This window comes from Xenopus laevis, chromosome 4L, assembly GCF_017654675.1.
Source record: "Xenopus laevis strain J_2021 chromosome 4L, Xenopus_laevis_v10.1, whole genome shotgun sequence".
In the NCBI taxonomy this organism is placed as follows: domain Eukaryota; kingdom Metazoa; phylum Chordata; class Amphibia; order Anura; family Pipidae; genus Xenopus; species Xenopus laevis.
The window spans coordinates 17,031,224-17,049,406 of NC_054377.1; the positions used below are offsets into that span (position 1 = coordinate 17,031,224).

The 18,183-nt window shown below is 41.5% G+C and overlaps 1 protein-coding gene across 1 annotated transcript; it reads right to left on the reverse strand.

The window, feature by feature from the left end:
* Positions 1-34: 34 nt before the first annotated feature.
* On the reverse strand, positions 35-15,630 carry best1.L (bestrophin 1 L homeolog). Its single transcript, XM_018257485.2, has 10 exons — positions 15,205-15,630; positions 12,513-12,692; positions 12,149-12,243; positions 10,797-11,030; positions 9,581-9,735; positions 7,629-7,706; positions 6,924-7,076; positions 5,682-5,762; positions 2,817-2,968; positions 35-1,213 (listed from the first exon to the last, which is right to left on the reverse strand). Exons 2-10 carry the CDS (start codon positions 12,662-12,664, stop codon positions 313-315), a joined length of 2,001 nt encoding a protein of 666 aa, XP_018112974.1. The 5' UTR covers positions 12,665-12,692; positions 15,205-15,630; the 3' UTR covers positions 35-312.
* Between the last annotated feature and the right edge of the window lie 2,553 nt (positions 15,631-18,183).

Consider the following 18,183-nt stretch of genomic DNA (forward strand, 5'->3'; position numbering starts at 1 on the left):
CAAGGCTGCAGGCTGAGTTATACAGGGAACTCTTGAGTATCACTCATGTATTATAAGGGGTAATGTACCCCCCTACTATAAATGATAAGGATATTAGAATTCACTGAGGGAATTCCTCAAACGGTGTTTCTTGCTGGGACACCGTACAAACTTCTGTGCTGTTGAATTCAGATGGAGCCTGCATAAAACCATTGGTGTGTGCTCATTATATTCTATGTCTTCATATTTGACTGATTATACAACTTTATATTAAATTCAAGTGAAAGTATTGGATCTCTTTATTCATTTTGTCAAACAGACTAGCATTGTTTTTCAACCACTCTTTTCTTCAGCTTGCTCTGAAATCTCCCCATCTTCCATTATGACTTCCATAAGCTCAGTAAAGTCACCTTCTGCCAAACTAATCCCAGAGTCCATGGAGGAGGGACACTGGGACATGTGCTGCTCTTTGTTGCTCACTTCACTTTCTCCATCTGACTGTCCCGGTCTAGCAATAGATGCCCGCTGGAGAACTGGGGAGGTAACAGGAGAAAAGGAGAAGATGGAGTGAGGTGCTCGATGTCCTGGTGTTTGTAAGGCATCAGGTGAAGCCCGGGCAGAATTTCCCTGAATCAATGAAGACAGGCGCAGGGCCCTGGGTAACTTACTGGGGACTTGTACATTCCCTGCATGTTCTGATTGCAAGGTGGTAACACTTTCGCCATTACTTATGATTCCTTCCTCATCTTCTTCCATGCTTCCAGGTGGCCACACAAAGCAGGTCTTAGATCCAGGAGATAGACTAGAGGATTCCACTGCAGCTTCACCCATAGGTGTTTTTTTTCTAGCCCAGTGTGTAGTAAACACTGTTGTGTTTCCATGGGTAGAAAAACGAGGTGGACAAACTGTAGGGCCCCCATTAAGTGGAGTCTGGGGAGCACTATAAAACCCTGGCCTCTCATAATAAGGAGTTGTCATAAACACATTGAGATCCCGTAGGGCTTCACCACACTTTGTGTTGCCTGGGTCACGGTGATTACATTGAGGAAGACCAACTGGGGCCCTATTTCTTCTTCTCATTAGGAGGCTCAAGCGGGAGGTTGAACGTTGGGGGCCTGGGGAGTTGACACCCAGAAGTCGTCCAAGTGGACCCAGAAGCGGGGTAGAGTGATTGGCCTCCTCATTTTCATTGATCTGCTCAAGAGGCTGGAACTCCAGATCCTCTTTCTGCAAACTGCGGGGGTAAAGAATAGAGAGCTGTAACACTGCTGTCTGATTGGTACATTTAGATAATATTGCATAGAAAGAAGTGACTGGGAGACAATTTGAGCGTTTCTAAAAAGTAGTGATCATTGAAAAGGGTGGCAGCATCTCAGAAACTGCATTGGTTAATATCTAAATTATAGACATTTGGTGAATGACAGCTTGTCTAGAGGTCATTCATTTTCTCAGAAGGAAATTAATTATTTTTGTAGGAAACCCAGCGAGGATTCAAGGATATCTTATGCTATGACACATACTTATGGTAATGACTATAAATAATTGGGATGTTGTGAACTTTGACCCATGTCCCATGTGAGATCTGCTGGAGTACCACAGGATCTCCTGGGGGGGCAGGTTCTAGTGAGCACCAGTGTAGGACAGTTCCCATCCAGTTTCCATCATAGGCTGATATGCCTGCAAAATGTAACATTGTCAAATACTACGGTTATAAGCCTTAGGAGGGTCAGTGCAGCACTATCTCTAGGGACTTCCAGGTGTATTTGACTCCACCTGCCCTGCCCTGTTCCTCTCTAAGCCCTGCCTCTGCATTGTTCTCCCTGCTCCTCAGCTTCTCTAGACTTTGAGAGATTATTCTATGCTTTTCAATGGCACGGATAAGTTATGATTCAAGTGCAAATTACTATCAGTGAGTGATGAGCCATTTACTAAGGGTGACTTCCAAAAAGTGAGAACCATGTTTGCAGGATAAAACAACACGAGTTGACTTCACGGCGAGTTGATTTTTTTTTTAGCAGTTATTTCTCTCTAGGACAATTGTAATGGAGGCCCTGGCTCTATATTGCATTGCACTGTGATGATCCATTCCGTAGAAATCGCGTGTGCAGGTAATTGTGGAGTTTGGAGGATGCAGGCTAAGGGCAGATGGATGCTGATGCGAAGTAACAGTAGTCAGACAGCTCAGCAAAGTAGTCAGATTAGCAGGAGAGCAGGGGGCTAGGCTTAGGGAACTGTTCCAAACCATTAATCAAATCATGAAAACTCTGCATATTTTTTAATTGATGTATATTGCAAAGTTGCTTGAAATTATGTTTACTTTTCAAAAGGCTCAAGTTATGTTTGTGTGGAGTTCCCCTTTAATAATTGATCACCTGATAAGAATAAGTGACACCTTATTATGGGTGCTGAGGTGGGAATTTGAGTTAAGGAGAGGATACTGTATGAAGGCTATGGAAAAGAGGTACATGCTTCATAATCACTCCATTGTTTGATAAAGGAAAGCATTGTAATAATATAAGCATGGTATTGATAAAAGCTGCTGTAATTGTTAAACGTCAGGACTTTAGTCTCCTTGTCCATTCCAGTTCACTGACCCTGGAGAGCATATTATCCTTGGAAAGATTTATACAATAATGACTGGCTGTGCGTTGTTTGAAATTGGTGGTGTTTTTTTATTTATTTTTTTATTGCAGTGGTGTTGGAAATCCATTAAGAAATTTTGTTAAAATAAATTTTTATGATGAGTGTGGGAGTTTTATGTTATCTGCAAGCGGAGATTACTGTCCTGCACCCGAGGGATATGAACCTTTCGTTTACATATAGACTGAAACTGTCACCTAATATCAAACGCAGATCCCTGGTAAGATGGCCGGCGAGTTTCCACCGTGGATGCCGTGTACGGTGGCTGGGGGTCGGAATCATTCCAGTAGATATCCTTTTCCAGAGGAGGGACATGTTGGTGCATCTCATCCACTGCTAACAGAGAGACCTGGAGGAGCACAAATGCCACTGACACAGAGTATAATCAAGAATCTGGCAGCTTCTCTGGACCTATCGTGTGTATATGCCTACTGGTAATATAAGTCTATAATACACAAAAGCCATGAATATCTTGTAAATTATATCCTTATAAACGGTGAGTAGTGATGTCATCAGTTATAAACGGTGAGTAGTGATGTCATTTCTGTCACATGACTCACTAAAATTTGTGTATTATAATAAATAAAGTACCCCCAGTTGTAAAATATGAGGATATTATAAGTTACCTCGGAGTTCCATGACCTGTATAAAAACACTCGGCCTTCGGCCTCGTGTTTTTATAGGGTCATGAAACTCCTCGGTAACTTATAATATCCTTATATTTTACAAGAGGGGGTACTTTATTCACTATATAATGGGGAACTGCCATAGCTATAACAATGCATCCAACCTGCATCCGGAAGCTCAATAAATCTCTACGTTTTATCCTATTGCCTTGTCATTTATAAAAATTCAAGTGTCAGCATTCCTGAGGGTTGTTGAGGTTAAAGGGGTTGTTCACCTTTAAATTAACTATTAGTATGATGTAGAGAGCGATATTCATGTAGTGATGTGAAGAAGAGACTGAAATATGACTAGGAGAGAGCATGGATAGACAGATGGGTAATAAAAAGTTGTAACAACTCTTCATTTATAGCCTTACAGAGAATTTTATTTTAGATGGGGGTCAGCTAGAGGCAATCAGAAGAAAGCAATTCAAAAACTATTAAAAAGAAAAAATGAAGACCAATTGAAAAGTTACTTAGAATTTGCATTTCTATACTATACTCACGGTTAAATTAAAGGAACAGTAACCATCAGAAAAATTAAATTAAAGTGTTTTGAAAGTAATTAAAATATGATGCAGTGTTGCCCTGCACTGGTAAAACTGGTTTGTTTGCTTCAGAAACATATTGTTTATATAAATAAGCTGCTGTGTAGTAATGGGGGCAGCCATTCAAAGGAGAAAAGGCTCAGGTTAGTGTCGGACTGGCCCACCGGGATACCAGGAAAACTCCCGGTGGGCCTAGGCAGTGGCGGAACTACCGGGGGAGCAGGGGGTGCAAGTGGGCCAGGGCCCGCACCCCCTCAGGGCCCCCCGGCAGTCTGTGCACCACATACAAATGCGGCCGTACGGAGGGGGTGGGGCCCGGCTGCGCGTCATGCACGAGGGCCCGCCCCCCTCTAGGATCGCTACTGGGCCCAGGTGTCAGTGGGCTCTCTTGCTTCTAACCGTTTAGCATATTTTATGGTCATTGGAAAAAAATGCTTAATAACGGAAGAATATAGTAAGTCGATATAAAAGACTTGGAGAATAAAAAAGGTTGAGTAAGGAGAGGAGGAATAATAGTGGAGAGTGGGCCCATGGTTTTAGGGTTTTTTGGTGGGCCCACGGTGTGACACTGGCTCAGGTTACACAGCAGATAACCGATAATCTCTGTAGAACATAATGGTGTTATCTGTTATCCACTATTTAACCTGTGCCATATAGACTTTTTTCAATTTCCGCCATTGCTACACAGCAGCTTCTTTCTATGAACTATAGTAGTGTTTCTGAAGCAAACACATCAGTGTTACCAGTGCAGGGCAACGTTACATGATATTTTCATTCATTTGAAACACTTTCATTTTTTTTGGTGTTCCCGTTCTTTAAAAGGTGACCCACCCCTTTAAAGAGTAGTGGATTATAGGGGACAATCTAAGGGACAACTAGTTAAATTTCTCTGCAGAAAAGAAACACAATGGTGTCACAGCCTTTCTGGGATGATTAATCTGGCTTTAGCATTCCCAGGATGCTAATTCTGTAACCTCCCAGCATCCTCTGAGACCCACACAACCTCATTCGTCAGGGAATGCTAGGGCTTCAAGTGTGTAGACAAGAGAATAGCAGAAACACTTCCACATTTAAATTAGAATACATTAATTTCTTCCCTTTTACACGTTCTTTACTTATAGTGTTAGATCACGTACTCCACAGGTGTCTGAACCACCTCACTGTCCAATACACAGCACTTGCGCCCCCTTGTGACAGCACAGCAAGCTGCATTCCCTATGACTATGGTGCTGGATTCAGGAACCCTCATACAGTTGCTCTTTGTGTGTCCAAAGCAAGAGATTGTTCTTTAAAGGGCACGTAAAGGCAAAAAAAAAAAAAAAATCTTATTTTACTTTCTTTAATGAAAAAGAAACCTATCTCCAATATACTTTAATTTAAAAATGTGCACCGTTTTTATAAGAAAACTGACTGTATGTAGTGAAATTCTTCCTTCATTTACTGCTGTGGATAGGAATTGTCAGACGGTCCCTAACTGCTCTGCAGGGAAACAATCATACTTATGAACAGCAGGGGGAGCCCCCACCTTACTTCCCAGCCATGCAGAACTCGAGCAGCTTTGTTTGTTATGATAATTTATGACGATCCCTAAGCATCCCAGACCACACTGAGCATGTGCACAGTCTTGGTCTTGCAAAGATGTTTAACAAAGTTACAAGATGGTGACCCCCTGTGGCCAACTTTGAAAGCATAAATCATTTGTTTGATTAGGCTTGTGGTGCAGTAACTTCATGTTTATGTTTAGTATACAAAATACAGCATTTCTAGCCTGATTCTATTTTAGACTTTATTTTCCTTTTATCAACTGTTGAGTGTATGTATTTGATACAATATCTCAAGAAACACCCACCTGCAGGTTCCTATCAATTAGCCAGTTGGTCTCAAAGTCGTCATCATCTTGTCCAAAGGGATTGATCAGCTGTTCCGCTACCTGCGTGGGCACACACACTGTATGACTGCACTGGAAGGAAAGCTACCGAAGCAGTTCATTGGCAATAGATTATCCACAATACTGCAAGCTATAAGACTATATTTATTCTACAAATGCTTTACCATACCTGAGTAACAGCTCTAGAAACTCGCTGTCTGTTTGTTTAGGATAGCAGCTGCCATATTATCTTGGTGTGCCATAACTTCCTGCCTGAGTCTCTCCCTGTTCACTCATAGTTCTGGGCTCAGATTACAGTAGGGAGAGGAGGAGGGAGGGGGAGAGAGGAGCAAACTGAGCATGCTCAAGCCCTAGCCCTGGAGGTTTAAGCAGAAAACAGGAAGTCTGATACAGAAGCCCATGTGTACACAATAGAAGGAAAGAAATGCAGTGTTTCTTTTGACAGAGGACTCAGAGCAGCATTACTTTGAGGATTTGCTGGTATATTTATATAGATAGTGGTGGGTGAATTTATTTGCCAGGCGCAAATTTGCGGCAAATAACCATGGTTCAGGATTCGGCCTTTTTCTGCAGGATTCAGATTCGGGTGAATCCTTGTGCCCGGCGGAACCGAATCCAAGCCCTAATATATGCAAATTAGGGGTGGGGAGGGAAATTGCGTGACTTTTCGTCACAAAACAAGGAAGTAAAAATGTTTTCCCCTTCCCACTCCTAATTTGCATATGCAAATTAGGGTTCGGATTCAGTTCGGTATTCGACCGAATCTTTCACAAAGGATTCCGGCGTTCGGCTGAATCCAAATTAGTGGATTCGGTGCATCCCTAAAAAATATGGACAACAGCGTCTGGTTTCTTTGGACGCCGGCGCATTTTCACAAATTTTTTGCCGTTTCGCGAATTTCACTGGAAAATTCGCTATAATAGACTTTTCTGATAAAGCTTCCTTAATTTTAGCCTTTCCTTCTCCTTTAAATGTAGGATTCATGCACTATTAATTTTCCCTTACATATGATAGTGCACACAAATAAGGCATTCACTATAAAGGGTAGGCGCCATCTGTTTTGACCATTACATGATCACGTTGTTTTATTGAAGTCTGTAGAATGTCTCATGCTGGGAAACAAATGTTACCTCCCTTACTAATAAATAAGATCTGTGTTTGTAAATGAGATGATGATTAAACGACACAATCTATGGGTCTTACCTTTAACCAACCAGCATAGAAGAAAAACTGCAGCAGGGTGAAGACTGGAACATACAGGTCCATATCATGCCCAGGATAACCTTTCTGAGGATCTAGAAACTGTCGGCCAATCAGGCAAGCCAGAAAAAAGCTGTACACGGCCACCGTGACCACCTTAAAGGCGAAGAAGAATTACATAGAAAGGCAGAATTAAAGGGGTAGTTCATCTTTTAATTCGGCTTAATATTTTCTTTTTTTTTATATATTTTTTGATTTATTTGCCTTCTTCTAAATCTTTCCAGATTTCAAATGGGGGTCACTGACCCTGTATATAAACAAATGCTCTGTAAGGCTACACATGTATTGTTATTGCTACTTTTTGTTACTCATTTTCTATTCAGGCCTCTCCTATTTGTATTCTGGGCTCTTATTCAAATCAGTGCATGGTGTCTAGGGTAATTTGAACCCTAGCAACCAGATTGCTGAAATTGCAAACCGGAAAGCTGCTGAATACGAAGCTAAATAACTCAAAAACAATAAAAAAAGAAAACCAATTGCAAACTGTCTCCGAATATCACTCTCTACATCATACTAAAAGTTAATTTAAAGGTGAACGACCCCTTTAAGTGAGACAGAGCTAACAAAAGAAATAGGGTTCTCTGATGAACAAGGGCAAGGATACACATAGGGGTACCACTACCAGAGTTATTTGAATTGGAACCTTACCTGGGTATAAACCAATGGGACACTAATCCAGTCATAGCCATACAGTCTTCCACATTGTGTCCTCAGAGAATTCAGCTCCTGACATAAAAAAAATAATATAAAGCAATTAAAGGGAACGTTTGCCCATAAATTAACATTTGGTATAGTCAGACCTATTCTAAGCAAATTCTCACTTTGGTTTCCATTATTAAACGGGTTGTTCACCTTTGCATTAACTTATAGTGTGATGTAGCGAGTGATATTCTGAGACAATTTGCAATTGGTCTTCATTTTTTATTATTTGTGGTTTTTGAGTTATTTTTTCCAGTTTGCAATTTCAGCAATCTAGTTGCTAGTGTCCAAATTACCCTAGCAACCATGCACTGATTCGAATGTCAGACTGGGGTGTGAATAGGGGGTGGCCTGAATACATTTGTAGCCTTACAGAGCATTTGTTTAAATGGGGTCTGTGATCCCCATTTGAAAGCTGGAGCCAGAAGGAGAGGGTAATACTTTAAAAACTATAATAATAAATAATGAAGACCAGTTGAAATGTTGCATAGAATTAGCTATTAACATAAAGTTAACACAAAGGTGAACTACTCCTTTAATTTATATGTATAATATCGTTATTAGATATGCTATTCTGCCTATTTCCAGTCTGCAACTGAAAATGTTGTATGGGTCGCGAGGCTACGGACTCTAGCAATCAGAATACACATTTAGGGGCACATTTATCAAGGGTCGAATATCGAGGGTTAATTAACCCTCAAATTCGACCCTCAAAGTTAAATCCTTCGAATATCGAATATCAAAATCGAAGGATTTAGTGCAAATACTTCGAAGTAAAAATCGTTCGACCGAACAAACTATTCGAAAGATTTTAATCGATCGAAGGATTTTTCTTTGATCAAAAAAAGCTTAGGAAAGTGCTGGGGAAGGTCCCCATTGGCTAACATTGTACCTCGGTAGGTTTAAACTACCGAAGTAGGTAGTCAAAGTTTTTTTTAAAGAGACAGTACTTCAACTATGGAAAGGTCGTTTTTTTATTCGAATCGTTCGAATCGAAGTCCAAGTCAAAGGTCATAGTAGCCTATTCGATGGTCGAAGTACCCAAAAAAATACTTCGACTTTCGAAGTTTTTCATATTCGAATCCTTCCCTCGAGCTTAGTAAATGTGCCCCTTAATGTAAGCATTAATAATTTTTTTTGTTTATCTTTCTTTTTAGGTTCTCTCCTTCACATCTATTCTGTCTCCTCAATGCTGCCCAGTCATTAAAGGAACAGTAACATCAAACAATGAAATTGTTTTAAAGTAATAAAAATATAATGCAGTGTTGTCCTGCACTGATAAAACTGGTGTGTTTGCTTCAGAAACTCTACTATTGTTTATATAAATAAGCTGCTGTGTAGCAATGGGGGCAGCCATTCAAAGGAGAAAAGGCTCAGGTTACACAGCAGATAAGCTCTGTAGAACACAATGGTGTTATCTGTTATCCACTACTCATCCTGTGCCATATAGACTTTTTTCAATTTCCGCCATTGCTACACAGCAGCTTTTGCAAAAAATTGCAACCAGAGAGTCTAAATTGTTGTTGGACTACCGTGCTTTAACCCTTGATAATATGTGAGGACATGTTGGAAGCAGATGTGTAACCACAGACATAGCAGACTGGGAGTCTGGTAGGTTAGGGGCTTTCACTGATTTCTCAAGAAAGATATTTCATTCTTAAATTATAGTTACACCAACATTTGGAAGTTGTAGTCCAGCTACATTTGGGACGAGAGTCGTATAACCCCTTTAAAAGCAGAATATATTTATACACTCAAAGCCACCAGCAGCTCCGCACGCTACCGTAAAAAGACAGATGTGGAATTTGGAAGCTGCAAGTAATCTCCATTGCACAAATAATTTATATCTCCTTGATCCCCGACACCCCCCTTTGCATGGCTTCTCTCAGGAGGCTCCTTACTTTGAGGATAAGCTGGAGAACAACATTGTCAGGGATTCTCCCCTCGCTCCGTGCTGTCACCGCCAGATTGGCAAACCATACGCACGGCACCCAGAACTTGTTGTGCGAGGAGACCAGGCTGTCAAACTTCAAGTGTTCCGTGGGGGTCATGAAACCTGCAGGAGGTGGGTAAATCAACGACTCTAGATAATAAACTGTTCATTTGTACATTTAAAGGGAAAGTAAAGTCTAAAAAAGAAAATAAGGCTAGAAATATTGTATTTTGTATACTAAACATAAACATGAAGTTACTGCACCACAAGCCTAATCAAACAAATGATTTATGCTTTCAAAGTTGGCCACAGGGGGTCACCATCTTGTAACTTTGTTAAACATCTTTGCAAGATCAAGACTGTGCGCATGCTCAGTGTGGTCTGGGCTGCTTAGGGATCGTCATAAATTATCAAAATAGGGAAACAAACAAAGCTTCTTGAGTTCTGCATGGCTGGGAAGTAAGGTGGGGGCTCCCCCTGCTGTTCATATGATTGTTTCCCTGCAGAGCAGTTAGGGACCATCTGACAATTCTTATCCACAGCAGTAAATGAAGGAAGAATTTCACTGCATACAGTCAGGTTTTTCATAAAAACGGTGCACATTTTTTAATTAAAGTATATTGGGATAGGTTTCTTTTTCATTAAACGGAAAGTAAAGTCTAAAAAAGAATAAGGCTAGAAATATTGTATTTTGTATACTAAACATAAACATGAAGTTACTGCACCACAAGCCTAATCAAACAAATGATTTATGCTTTCAAAGTTGGCCACAGGGGGTCACCATCTTGTAACTTTGTTAAACATCTTTGCAAGACCAAGACTGTGCACATGCTCAGTGTGGTCTGGGCTGCTTAGGGATCGTCATAAATGATCAATACAGGAAAACAAACAAAGCTGCTTGAGTTCTGCATGGCTGGGAAGTAAGGTGGGGGCCCCCCCTGCTGTTCATAAGTATGACTGTTTCCCTGCAGAGCAGTTAGGGACCATCTGAAAATTCTTATCCACAACAGTAAATGAAGGAAGAATTTAACTGCATATAGTCAGGTTTCTTATAAAAACGGTGCACATTTTTTAATTAAAGTATATTGGAGATAGGTTTCTTTTTCATTACAGAAAGTAAAAATGGGATTTTATTTTTTTGCCTTTACATGCCCTTTAATTTCTTTCCCTTGTTACCCACTGACCTGCATTGACAACATGCTGCAAGGTGGGGAACCTCATGTAGACTGCAGTGCTAACTGAGCGTAGGATGAGCAGGCCTGTCAGGTTGGCATATCTCATGAGTGTCCGACGGAACATCCTTCCTCTCTCGTCTGTCCCATGCACATTACTGGACACCAGGCACATCAAGCGGTCTGGCCATGGGACACTCTCATACTGTCCCCACCAGCGGGAGACCACCAGAGTTACATAGAAACCTGCCCATAGATAAAGAAATTCAAGGGAATCGCTATATTATGATATTTTTGTAAAGCACTGGATAACTGGCCTCTTGGTAAACAAATGATGATGATACAGTCTCTTGTTTCACCACTATGCGCAGGACTAGGTGCTAAGACTGGGTGTTGTTTACTGGCTGGGTTTTGTATAAACTTGTATAAAGTTGAAAAATTGTGTCATTGATTTTATTCTGCATTAAGATGTTTTTCACTCTCTCGTCATATCACGTCTAGACTACTGTAACTCTCTTTTAATTGGCCTTCCCCTCCAGAGACTGTCACCTCTCCGGTCCATAATGAACACTGCTCGAGGCTCATACACCTCAGCAACCGCTCCTCCTCTGCCTCGCCATTCTGTCAATCCCTGCACTGGCTTCCGTTACCTTTCAGAATCAAATTCAAATTAATGACCCTGACATTCAAAGCACTTCATAACTCTGACCCACCCTACATCTCTGAACTCATCTCTATATACTCACCCAACTGCTTACTACACTCCTCTACTGACCTGCTACTCAACTCCTCTCTCATTACCTCCTCACATGCTCACATTCAAGACTTTGCAAGGGCTGCACCCCTCCTCTGGAACTCTCTCCCACGGTCTGTCGACTTTCTCTCAATCTTCGGCCTCGTGTTTTTATATGGTCATGAAACTCCTCGGTAACTTATAATATCCTTATATTTTACAATAGGGGGTACTTTATTCACTATATATAAGCGCCAACAGACTATAACATCAGTGATCCCAAGGCTTCTCACCCCATTTGGCTTTGATGTATACTATATAGGGAGTGGGGATGTATATTATATAGGGAGTGGGGATGTATACTATATAGGGAGTGGGGATGTATACTATATAGGGAGAAGGGATGTATACTATATAGGGAGAAGGGATGTATACTATATAGGGAGTGATATCACAGTGTTATCTGCAATTCACACATAAGTAGGGTTGCCACCTTTTCTAGAAACAAATACCAGCCTTCCTATACATTAATCTTTTTTCCCTATGAATAACATTGGGATCAGCCATCATTCGGTAAAATACCTGCCAGATGGCAACCCTACACATAAATAGTGCCCTATATACCACTTACCTAATACAAATGACACAGGGATCAGCTCTGCATAGTTATTACAGTACAATGCCAGCTTCTCAAAATAAATCCGCTGCTGCTCATTGAGTAGGAACCTGAAACAGATAATGTCACTTGAATCAGGGCTGCTGTAGTCGGAACAGGCCCAATTACATACCCCACCCTATTTGTTTTTTAATCATTGCACCCAAAAGGCATGGGGCTTTCCATAGAGTGGGTGTAATAGGGTCAGAAGTGGATCAGCGTTTGGTCTAAATTGTCTTAATTTTTACTTTCTTTGAAAAAGTTGTTATAAATGCAAATATTTACTTAAAGTATCACTGCCCAGCCTATGTCGTTGTTGCTGCACTCTAATGCCAGGTACCTGTAAGTGACGCTGATGATGAAGTAGCAGCTGATGAAGATGAGGAACTCCCTGTACAACAGCTTGTAGATGCTGCCACGCCATCGAAGGAGCAAGCGAGAGAAGGTGCCAAGCCGGGCATCTGCCACACAATTGCTGTAAGTCACAGTCATAGGGACGAGTAGATGGGCACTGCTGGAGCTTTTGATGGAGAGAACATGACAGGTATATAAAGCACAATATTATTACTTGGTTTCCTGGTGTTTGTTATTAAAAGAAGGTAACAGGGCAGGTGCACAATATTTTCATTGTGTGTTTTGTTTAAATAGTGTAGAGAACTACGCTTTAAGTCTACTAACCTGTGCTTACTGAGTTTCTATTAGTTTATGTATCCAGGGTAAATCTAGCACTTGTTACTTTATTTCCCCCAATTTATCACTGTGTTATAGGAGAATTTAAGCATTTTTGCTCAATGCGTTGCAAGCATAAGATTGAAAATCCAGTACAAGTAACCTGCAGGTTGCAACTAGGACTTTCGGATGCAGGTATGGGTGCGAGTCAGAGGGTCTGCTAGTCAGGTCCTAGGTCTCAATATGAGCACGTTTTACCCCTTGAAATATATATATTTTTTTACCTAAATCCATTTTGGATAATGCCGCTTCTGTTTGCAGCAGCAGCAGCAGCAGCTCTTCCGGTTAAATAGTGGTTAGTGGGTCTGGTTGCAGGATTGGGTAATGGATCCAAGTAGTAAAAATGTGGGTCTGGGTCCCAAGTCTGCATTGGGTCAGAGTTTCAAAAATTGCACCAGCACTGGACTTTAGTACAATATGCAGAGCACAGCTTACCTGCATCTGCTCAGCCTTTATACCCTCTCCCCAGACCCACTAGCCCACCCGATCCATAATGGGTTAACCTACTTCCCGACCCAGGAATCTTGTAACTGGAAGTGGCATTATCCTCAACCAGACTTGAATTTACTTTGGATGCAGATCAACAATTATTTTTTTTTCTTTAGGAAGTGGGGGTGTTCGCACCTGCACTTTACCTGGGTACTGAATCAGGGTGCCCATGGGCCACCAGCACTGTTAGGGGGTCAGGGAAATCCGACTGCTTTACAGGTATTCCATGGGTAACGGCAGATCTCTAACACCTGCTACATGGCTTCATAGTACCTTGCATTTTCACAACTTTCTAAAGTACATTTTAAATAACACACAAACCCTTCCTGCCAAAAAACAGGAGTGCTGCATCTGATACAGATGCCCATTTTCAGTATCTAAAAAGCTGAGCCTCGGTGCAAATTTGAACTTAGGTACAAGGTACCAAATGCAAAAAAACAGGCATACATATTTTGTTAGAGGTCAAAATGAGGCCCCAGCACAGACAGGTGGGACAAACAATTTAATAAATCTGCTTTTTTACTGGGGCACCACAGTTGCAGTGTCTGCCTGTAATACCACCCACCTGATGTGCGTGTAATACCGGAAACCCTGCATTGATCTAATATCTCCATCAGAGAGTTGACTGATGTAGTTCTGGCCAGGCAGCACTCACAATGAAGCATCCTCTCCCTTTATCCTTTGACTAAGTGGTCTATTTAAGCAGTGTTCCTGCTCTTTTCCTCCAACCATGGTTTGATTTGGGCACACGCAATCTCTTAAATGCTGTAAGCAAAGTGACTTTGGCAAAGCTTGGCAGGAATAACAGCTGTGTTTTTGTAACTAAATTGAGCGTAGGCTCTGCTGGCCACTAAATGGCTGGAATCATTAGGTAATGATGCAGAAGGCACTGTTGCGTTTCATACGGAAAAATAAGTCATAGAAATACAGATGAGGGTATAATCAGGATTGTTTTGAGGCCCAAATGGCTGGTCCTTGTCTTGCCTAATGGCAGGGTATAACAGCACAGCACTCATATATTACATTAAAATTGGAAAAATCTCTTTTTTTGTTATTTATAAGGACCTGAAGCTTCCATATCATTATTGCTCCATCTACATTTTTCTTGATTGTTTAAGTACCAGCTTAGTCCAACATATTTTCAAGGGTTACAGCGGTGCTGAGCTCTCTAGTTCAGCATATCAGGGCTAGATCCTAAGAACAACACTGCTCAATAAAGCATTTCTGCAGCTACAGTATATAAAAGCATGTTAGGAGATATCTAGTATGCATTCTTAAGCGTTGATCTGCCAAAACAATGTTGGATTGCAATTGATGGGAACCAGTAATCTTATTACAGATGAAATTCAGATCAATGGCATAAACTTATCTCATGGTTTATCACATGAAAACTCCACTTAAGTCTATTGGAAAATCTGGAGTTGCATTTGCATTAGAATTGAATCTGGCCCTATGTTAGAAATTAAAGAGGTGGCTGGCATAGTGCTAGTAATGATGAGCTGGGACTCTGGGGTCTGTGATTAAGGGGGCATAAGAGTGTGCCACCTTGGGTCTGTGTGTAACAGAGAGGTGAGAGCTGTGGTCAGTAGTATTTGTGTGTTAGAGAGTTTATGTGTTAGAGAGTTGGAAGGGGTGAACCCCTGGTGCCTGAGTATTAGGGATAGGTAAGAGAGGAATCCCTAATGGCTCTGTAATAGGGAGGATGAGAGCTGTACCTCTGAGCTTTGTGAATTAGGGAGAGGTGAGAGATGTGCTCCTGGTGTCTGTGTATGTATCTTTGCTATAAATGAAGTGAAGGTTGAAAAGTTACTCACAGACAGTTGCACACGGCTCTTGTGTCCCACTGGTCGTTCTCTTTCCCCCCCTGAGATCTGCTGTTGAATTGTTCAACCCGTTTCCCAGGTCCTGTGATCCCCTAATCTGTGTACAGTATTGGCTTTGTTGTCGCCCCCCCCTCCCAGCACCGTGAGCAGCCGTGGGTTTAGCTCCTGGCACCATTCTCTCTACTCAGCGTAAACTGTTTGCTCTTTAAATCTTTCCTGTTTGGATTCCCCTTCAGATTAGTAAGAACAAGATTAACTGCCCTATAAGGTGAGGAATAAAATTCAATTTCTTCATTCAGTCACATGGTGGCGCTAGATGACTAGATGCAAGGCCAGTTCATTTGGGTGATAAAGGGGACCAGTTCAAGTGAAATATCTGCACTTCCTAGGAGGTGTGGCCACAAAATGGGCGTGGTCTAAAATGTCACCACGCTCAGCGCGGCAAATCTTTTTGTCCCTCTTTCTATTTTCAAAATAACATCGCTAAACAGTATGTGACATCAGGATTGGGGTTGGGAGAGGGCAAGGAAGGCTGGGAAGGGGCTGGTAGTGAATGAGGCCTATCACCCATCACCTGCAGGGGTAGGATTGCCACCTGTTCGGTTTTGACCCCGACTGTCCTTCAAAAAAAACAGGTGGTCCTGGTCAAAACTTCTTGCCTGGTGATGTAAATCAGGCAGGATTCCCTGTAGTGATCTTCTGGTAGAGTTTTTTACGGCCCACACCCGACCCGGACCCGACCTCCCTCAATCGACGCGTCCAACTTCTGCCTTCCATTAAAGACCCGCGCTGACCTGCCCCGCCGATGGCATCACAAAAGGGGTGGGGCAAGCAGGTGAGCGTCTATAAAACCAGAAGCCAGAAGTCGGAAGTGACCCGCAAATGGGGGAGCGAGGTCAGGCTCAAAAGCAACTTTTCAATTGGTCTAAATTAATTTTTTTTTTTAGTTTTTTCATTATTTGCCTTTTTTTCTGACTTTTTCCATTTTTCAAATGGTGGGGGTCACTGACCCTATCTAAAAACAATTGTTTGTAAGGCTACACATTTATTGTTATTGCTACTTTTTATAACTCATCTTTCTATTCAGGCCTCTATTCCTATATATATTCCAGTCTCTTATTCAAATCAACACATTTAGATTTTTATTCAGCAGCTCTCCAGTTTGCAATTTCAGTAATCTGGTTGCTAGGGTCAAATCACCCTAGCAACCCGACTGCTGAAATTGCAAACTGGAGAGCTGCTGAATAAAAATCTAAATTACACAGAGACATTGACAGGGAGTTGGACCCTGAGGACTGGGAACACACTTGAAATACAGCTAAAAGGTCCTCAAATAAAGTATTTCTACAAGAGGCCAATTATAAGGTACTTTTTAGATGGTACTTAGTACCAGCACACAGGGCCGCCATCAGGGGGGGACAGGGGGGAGCAGCACTGCATTTTTTTGAAGATCCGGGCCCCCCTTACGAGCGCCCGAGCCGTACGTCTTGCCTCTTCAGTGCCGAATGCGGAAGTGCCGAAAAGCCAAAGCCGATGCGACGAAAAGACCCGAAGTCACGGAAAAAGCCGAAGTCCCGAAGTCACGAAGCGCCGAAAAGACCCGAAGTCACGAAAACAGCCGAAGTCCTGAAGCAGCGCAAAGACCCGAAGTCACGAAAACAGCCGAAGCCGAAGTCCTGAAGCGGTGAAAAGACCCGAAGTCACGAAAGGAGGCGAAGTTGAAGTACTGAAGCCATGAGTTCAATTCTACTGAACACCAGTTTGTGTTTTGTTTTTTTTTAATCCCCTGGCCACCAATGTATTATTTTAATATTCTATAGGCCCCTGCCACCAATCTTTTTTTTAAAACTTTTGTTTTTGGGGCCCCAATTTTTTTTTAACTCGTAAGGGGCCCCTTGCCACCATTGTTTTTTTTTGGGTTTTTTTTTTAAAAAAAAAATTAATTTTCTTTTTGGTGGCCCCAAATTTTTTTAACTTGTAAGGGGGCCCCTGCCACCAGTTTTTTTTTTTTCTCAAAATAAAATTATTTTTTTTTTAAATTTTTTTTGGGGCCCCAATTTGTTTTTAACTTGTAAGGGGGCCCCTGCCACCATTTTTTTTTTTTTCAAAAAAATTTTTTTTTTGGGGCCCCAATTTGTTTTTAACTTATAAGGGGGCCCCTGCCGCCAATGTTTTTTTTTTTTTTCAAAAAAAAATTAATTTTTTTTCAAATTTTTTTTGGGGCCCAATTTGTTTTTAACTTATAAGGGGGCCCCTGCCGCCAATGTTTTTTTTTTTTTTAAAAAAAAAATTAAATTTTTTGTTCAAATTTTTTTTTGGGGCCCCAATTTGTTTTTAACTTAGAAGGGGGCCCCTGCCACCAATGTTTGTTTATTTTTTAGTTTTTTTTACATTTTTTTTTGTTGGGGCCCCAAGTTTTTTTAACAGGGGGCCCCTGCCACCAATGTTTTTAAAAAAAAAAAATTTTAATTTTTTTTTTTTGGGGCCCCAATTTTTTTATAAGGGGGCCCTGACCATCAATAGCTTTTTACAACTTGTGTGGGGGGGGGGTTACTTTTTTAGCGCTGATGTCTGTGTGGTCTTTTAACTGCGATGTGGGCGGGATATGGGGCGGAGCTTGGTCGTCAGTGTGGGCGGGGCCCAGGGGGCCCCAAAAATTTTGTTGTACGGGGCCCCGTGATTTCTAATGGCGGCCCTGCCAGCACACATTGCAAAATTCACTCTTTCAGCTAACCCCAGGTGCTTCAGGGGCTGTGGTGAACGATGTACCACACATGGTGGACATGCCCCATCGCCGGAGATTTTGGATAAGGATTCTTAAAGGGGTCGTGCACCTTTAAGGTAACTTTTATTATGTTATAGAACTGCCAATTCTAAGCAACTTTTCAATTGTTTTTCATTATTTATTTTTTTTAGTTTTATAGTTATTTACCTTTTTTTCTGACTCTTTGCAGATTTCAGATGGGCGTC